This window comes from Xiphophorus hellerii, chromosome 8, assembly GCF_003331165.1.
Source record: "Xiphophorus hellerii strain 12219 chromosome 8, Xiphophorus_hellerii-4.1, whole genome shotgun sequence".
Classification (NCBI taxonomy): Eukaryota; Metazoa; Chordata; class Actinopteri; order Cyprinodontiformes; family Poeciliidae; genus Xiphophorus; species Xiphophorus hellerii.
The window spans coordinates 8,024,817-8,031,756 of record NC_045679.1 but is presented as its reverse complement, the minus strand read 5'-3'; the positions used below and the strand labels follow the sequence as shown (position 1 = coordinate 8,031,756).

The following is a 6,940-nucleotide window of genomic DNA, read 5'->3' as shown; positions in this document are numbered from 1 at the left end:
TTAGAAAGATGTTCCATCGATTCAATGAAGAATCCAGGTGATGTGTAGAAATCGCTACTTTTGATCCCAATCTTTAGTAAAGTGGTCATAATGTAATGCCTGATCACAACATGCTACAAACAGTCAAGCTAACATGTTCTATGTTATATTTAATAAATTAAAATAAAGTATCTGGTTTGTTAAAAATATAAATAAATTCTCCCTACACTGTAAAAACACAAAATCTTACCAAATACGTACATTTGGTCTGGTTTCTACTGCAACTAACTTGGTACATTAGAAATAAGACAAAACTAACCTAAAAGTCACTTTTCAGCAATAAAAAAAACAACTTGTTATAAGTCAATAATTTTTCAGGCAGATTGCATCACTAATATCAGAGGAGCTAGAACCTTTTTCATCAATATTAAGGAATTATTTACTTAAAATTAGCTCCTATTTCTTGATAAAAAGTTACTTGAAAGTTAGTTTTGTCTACTTTCAAGCAAACTAAGGTGTTTGCAGTAGAAACTAGACTAAAATACTGGTAAATATTTTATGTTTTTGCAGTGTGTGGCTCATGTGGTGAAATGCTGTCAGTGTTATAATATCAGGACAGATTAGGAGGGGGTGTGTGTGTTTATCTTTGATTTAACAGCAGGAGATTTGGTTTGAGGCCTCCTGGATCCTTCAGTTAAAACGATTTAAGGAGTTTTAAAATCCAAACAGCTGCTTTCAGAGGCAGGAAGCCTACCTGACCTGTCTGTGTGTGTGTGTGTGTGTGTGTGTGTGTGTGTGTGTGTGTGGGCGGCGTTCTTCCTCAGCGCTTCATCAGGCTGTGCATCATGTCCATCGGCAGCGGGAAGATGATGGTGGAGTTCTTCTCGGCGGCGATGGTGTTGAGGGTCTGCAGGTAGCGCAGCTGCAGAGCCGACGGGGCCTCAGAGATCACCAGGGACGCCTCCTTCAGGGCCCGCGACGCGTTCATCTCACCCTCCGCGGCGATCACCTGCAGGAGGAAGAGGAGGAGAGGAAGAGGAGAGCCTTCATCGCTACATAAAACCAAAGATTCAGACAACAGCAAGCAGGTTTCCAGAGATAAAACACTACAGCTACGTTTACACTGCAGCCTGAAGTGACCCAAATCTGATTTATTTTATTTTTTGTTATAATGTCTGATTTTGTCATGTCACAAACTGACATGGTTATTTATTTTGGTTTTTCAAAGGCAACTTGGATACGCGTTCCTAAACCCGATACGTATCTGATCGTTTCAAATGTTACCCGAGTCTGTTCGGTTGGCCTGCAATCATCCGACCTGAACCTGTCAGGTCTCCCGTTTTGGTCGGGAAATGGCCATATTTCATCCCTCTTTCCCGCCGCGCTCCCGTTTTAGTATTTTCCTGTAAATTGCCCGCATTACATCATAATTACCCGCCCGAGCGGCAGTCACTAACTCTCTCCCCCTCCCCGCTCTACCGGTTATGCCTGAACGTCATCGATACTCGACAAACGTCACAATTCTGAGTCCAGGTTAAAAACAACAAACATGGCGGACGGTAATGAGGATTAAGTTGTTAATATGCTGACTCTGGTCGGACAACAACTTTAAAATCTTAAGATATGCTCCACCGTTAGCATCCATGTTTACTTACGTAAACACAGAGCGCGTCTTCTTCTTCTTTTCATTTTAGTATGGCTAAAATAACTTGCTCCTGGCAAGCAGCTTCCAGGAGCGTACCGCCACCTACTGTACTGTGTCGCACTAAACACTTCCTTTTTTACGGTAAAACACCGAGCACGCTCGTTACGTGTGACGTTACTGCGCCCTCTGCTGCACATGCGGGACACTTTCAGGTCGTTTATAGTTCACACTGGAGATCACATACAAATCGAACATATTTGGAAGTGTTAAAGACCACAGCAAGAAAATAAATTTGGACTTGGGTCACTTTAGGCTGGAATGTGCCGTAGCCTAAATTAAGCCTTTACTTTGAGCTTCTCAGCACCACATTATTAAATGCCACATGAAGGGATCATGGGCCTTTATCGTATCGTTTATCATTCATGGTGATCAATCAGTCATCCTGGCTGACGGCGCTCCGCCTCACCTTGGCTCTGGCCTCGCGGCTCGCCTCCGCCTCGGCCGCCATGGCTCTCTGGAGCTGCAGAGGCAGCTTCACGTCCTTGATCTCCACGCGCTCCACCTTGATCCCCCAGTCGTCTGTGGCGTCGTCCAGAGTGGCCTACAACATTTACAGCTAACTTCCTGGCTCGACTCGTCACCGTGTTGCTAATCTTCTTTAAATGCTTTAACTTTTCAAAATGATGTTTGGCACAGTGCTATTACATAGTACTTTCAGATTTTTCTTGGCGCCAATTATGTTGCTCATTTTGCTCTATTGCCTAAATGTCATCTTGACAATGGCCAGTTAAATGTGTAGTGTGTGAATGCTGCTTTTCCCTGTTTAAAAATTTAATTAATTAATTTATAGTTCCCACAAGTCTGAACCAGAAGTTGTCTGCGCCATCTTGGTAGGCAATGGCAGCACGAGGCATAGCGAACCCACGGATTCTGGACCAACATAAAGAAAATATGTGGACACTCTGAAACGCTGTACGAGAGAAAGACACATGAACAAAATGGCTGCTGTCAGAATCGATAACTCTTCTTGTGAATAACAAGTTTCTGGTGACTGGCAGGGTAAGTACATGTCCGTGTTAGCTAGTAGATAAAAGCCACATTAACTAAGCTAATTTTGCTAGCTCGGCCGTAAGTACTACAGTAAATACCACTGATATTTAGTATTACACAGAGGTGTGTAGAGTACTCAAGTAGTTGTAATGTCCTTATATTGTTTATAAGTTAGATGGGAACGAGGCGAGAACAAGCTCTAAGCTTGTGGCTTGTTCATTGTTGTCATAGCAACTCCATAGCAACTGCCTACCAAGATGGCTGTCAGTTACAAAGTTCATGGAAGTGTGACGTCACATTGAAACGGAGCTTCATTTCCATAATGTATATTATTTTAGAGGACGGGACTTTGACAAGGAGGTTAAGCACAAAAAAAGAGAATCGTAGCCGAGATAAATCAACAAACCTTCATGTTTTCATGAATGTTGGAGGGGTTGTCCGTTCTACCTGCATGCTGCGAGCGATCTCCTCGCGGTCGGACAGGATCTCCGCCAGGTTCTTGGTGCCCAGGACGTTCCTCAGGGTGGTCTGGGCCAGCAGCCGGGTGGCGGCGTCCGCGTTGGTGATGTTGGCCACAGCCAGGGTGGCGTTCTGGACCCGGTAGTACACCACGCCGTCAACGCACACCGTCACCGAGTCTTTGGTCAGAACCTGACAGAGCGGGAACGTTTTCAAATAAATTCAACTGAATCAGTAAAATCCGTTTTTATTTGCTTTGTGCTGCTTTAACTTTCTTAGACATTGAATTTAGTTTCTTTATTAGCTCTAAGCCATAATCATTAAAATAATAAATGCTTGAAATATACCACAAGTGTATAAAAAGCGAGTCGTACCTCTTGTGGCGGGATGTCGAAGATGATAGTACGCATGTCCACATTGATGAAGATGTCAGTGCACGGTACGATGAAGAACAACCCTGTGGTGTTACAAGAACGTAAATAACTTTTACCAGTGTAAACACAATAATGAGAAACCCTGTCAAGTCAAACTCTGCTGATAAAAGTGCAGCTGTGCACAGGGATGGATGTTTGCATGCTTCGGTCTCCATGACGGACAACACATTGACAGGATGAAAACACATCAGCAATGGACTTAGATGTTGCTGGACATCTATCTGGGTTATGAGGCAATTTCTAAAGAATTGGGAAAATTTCAAAATAAAAAGAGTTTCTGAAGAAAATACCAATCAACGAACACAAGTGAATGCTTTTTACATGTTCTTGATTCTACACAAGAACTCCAAAGCTGTGAGCTCCAAAGCTCAAAGAATGACCCAGTGTTATAATGTCACTTTTAAGACCTTTTAATGCTAGCTTGAGTTAAATTTAAGACCAAAAAAATATAAATATAGGGGTTCATCGAGGGATCCTACTGGCTCATATGGGTTGGCAACAAGAGAGCCAGTGGCAGAAATGAACGTCGTCCACCATGATAGATTTTTTTAAAAAGCTACCTAGCTAGCAAATGCATTTAGCAACTAGTTAGCGGTAGCCTCAACCATCTCAAGATGCAGAACAAATGAACAAATTCACCAGTTTGCGATTCAAACTTTTTCCGCACAGAAAAGTCCAGGAAACCAAAAAAACTACTAAATACATTAGCTAACTTAAAGACAATTTACATGTTTTAAAAGTATTTGAGACTTGTTATGTACTCCTTCAAATTTATTGACTAGCTCCTGTTGTCATCCCATCCAATTTATCTTCCAAGCTGTCAACCAAGCCATCCCTTCTAATATATATTTTTATCTTTGGTGCAAGAATAAGTTAAAGAAAATGAAGCGATGTGAAAACCGGAGGTGTATAAATGTGGTAAAGAGTCGTTTAAACCAGACTGACCTGGTCCCTTGTCTCCTCCTTTCACAATGCGGCCAAGGCGAAAGATAATGGCTCGCTCGTACTCCTGCACTATCTGAACAGAGGAAACACAAGGGTACTTTCTGTATCTTTAACATGCAAAATAAATAAAAACAAAATAAATATAGTCATGTTAAAAAAAAAAAAAAAAAGAGAGAGACGCCTATAGAGTTCTAACATGTTTAACGTACAGCTCTGGAAAAAAATAAGAGAAATTGTGAAAAATGAAAAGCAAGTGAACTCTGGCGCAGTTCGAAGGCATAAGATGCAAGCGGACCGGAGACCGCTCCATAAGCAGGAAGTGAAGAGGAAGTTTAGGGAATTCTGGGTTAAAACAAAACAAATGTGTGAGTCCAGCGCTAGAGGGAGAAATAGAGAAATGGTTCATGGGCTTTTACTAAACACAAAAGAGAAATCCTACATTTTTGTTTACATTTTGTGAAAAAGGATGCTGTGCTCTGAGTGTACTTCACAAGTTTTTGGTGCAGCGCCACCACAGGCGAGGAGGGGAACAGGTTTCCAAATAGTTTGATATGTTTGACTCAGTGTAATGTGAAAGCGAACCGCTTGACCAGCTGAAAATGTAACAAAAGTTTCAATTTTGGTCCACAATCTACAGGACTAGTCAAATACTGTATATGTTAACACCAAAAATGATTACTCAATTAATTTAGTTTGTGTTTGCTTTAAAGACATGCCTAACTTAGATTTGATAACCAGCTGACCTTAAAGCACATCCATATGGAGAGGGGGAACGTGACCAGCACCAGCAGGAGAGAAAGTCCAACCAGCACCCAGCCGAACATGCCAATGTCAGAGTCTGAGTTCTCGAGAACTAGGAGAATAAACAACATTATTAAATTATTTCTTACACTTCCACCTAATATTAGACCAAACTGTTCTTCCTTCCTTTCATTTTCCTTGCAATAATCTGATTTGTTGTAAATACAGCCAACAGAAAACAGTGACCTCTCATTTCCCTATTAACCTGAATATTTACAAGTCTCCTATTCATGCACAGATATACCTTACCAACTCTTTTTCAACCAGTTTCCTTTTCTAAAAGGAAACTGGTCTATAATATCTTTAGTTTATCCTTCTTCCTCTTTCATTTTCTTTCACCAAGTCTTCTTTTCAGAGGTGAAGGAGCAGAGAGGCGTCTCGCCTAATCAGTGCCACGAGTCTGTTATTGAACATGACATTTACATATTAATAACTACAAATGATTTTTTTTCCCACCATTGTTTCTGGCGCCCCCTTTAGCTCAGCGCCCATATAACTTTCATAATGTTACCCACATTGTGCGCCAGTTGGCATGTAGTTCCTATGCATTGGTTTATTTCTTAGTTGGTAGTATTGTTTTCTATAAATTATAGATATAGCTAATCATAGAGACAGAGAAACCTCAAAGATAATTTTCTTATCCTATAATTGAACTGCACAGCTCCGTCTTTTTGCTAACTGCACTGTATTTTATGTCGCAATTTTGCATTGACTGCGCAGTATGTTATTCTTAATTTTGTTGTACATTTAGATTTTTTTTCTTTTTTTGAATCTATATAAATCAATTTGTTGCTGTTAGACCTGAATTAAACCCCACCGTGGGACAATAATAATGGAGTTTTAATTTTAGTCACTTATACGATCAAAATTGATTACTAGAAATAGCAACCGACATTAATCATAATCCCATTTACTTTTAATCACACCATGGCCTGCTCTATACTAAAATATCTACATACTGTAACAGAATATTTTCGGCTTTTTTAAAAGTCTGGCGGCCATCCGCCATTTTGACAGATAACAGCACAAACTGTTTCAACTTTATGCAGAGAGAGCATTCCGAGAGTCAATAAATCAATCAATATAAGAAAAAATTCACTCAGATTATCGATTCTGGTCAATTTAAATGTTTACTGCTATAAAACACTTAATTTGTATAACAAAAAAACAACAACATCGCTTTTCTCTTTGGGAGAACGACAGGAAGGTTGCTAACGGCTGTTACCGTTAGCATTCCGTTGTTTAGCATTGAGCTAACAAGTGAAGCCGCTGCTTAATTTGACCAAATTTCACAATTTTTAACATCATGTGACGGTGAAGCTTTAAAAGAAACAGTTTATGTTGGAGAAGGAAGAAAACGTAGTGGCGTGCAGTGCGGCTCAGGCTACAACCTGGAAACGGCTAAAACCCCCGTTAACGGGGCGATAATATAGCAGCTCAGAAAATGGACCGAACCTCACCGGACTGGCAGTTTCCTTTTTTGGAGTCGTTCATCGAAACACGCTGGTTGTCCACAACCCAGAAAGCGGGATAAATCCTGGGATAAACGCTTCAACGTGTGCGCTGGGAGAAGCAGCTTCAACGGAAACACCGACTGCGGCCTGGATGTTTGAGTTCAGATCGCGGT

General features: G+C 40.9%; 1 protein-coding gene across 1 annotated transcript; it reads right to left on the bottom strand.

Annotated features, from left to right (window-relative positions):
- Positions 1-227: 227 nt before the first annotated feature.
- Positions 228-6,940, bottom strand: LOC116724582 (erythrocyte band 7 integral membrane protein-like). Its single transcript, XM_032570354.1, has 8 exons — positions 6,774-6,940; positions 5,256-5,365; positions 4,513-4,585; positions 3,508-3,590; positions 3,122-3,325; positions 2,091-2,225; positions 517-988; positions 228-263 (listed from the first exon to the last, which is right to left on the bottom strand). The coding sequence occupies exons 1-7, from the start codon at positions 6,805-6,807 to the stop codon at positions 800-802; spliced, it is 828 nt and encodes a 275-aa protein (XP_032426245.1). The 5' UTR covers positions 6,808-6,940; the 3' UTR covers positions 228-263; positions 517-799.

Coding starts and splice junctions, on each gene's coding strand:
- LOC116724582 (XM_032570354.1), bottom strand. CDS start 6,807: ATGAACGACTCCAAAAAAGGAAACTGCCAGTCCG. Junction 3,591..4,512: donor AGGAGGAGACAAGGGACCAG/GTCAGTCTGGTT, acceptor GTAACACCACAG/GGTTGTTCTTCATCGTACCG. Junction 989..2,090: donor GCCGCGAGGCCAGAGCCAAG/GTGAGGCGGAGC, acceptor TTCCTCCTGCAG/GTGATCGCCGCGGAGGGTGA.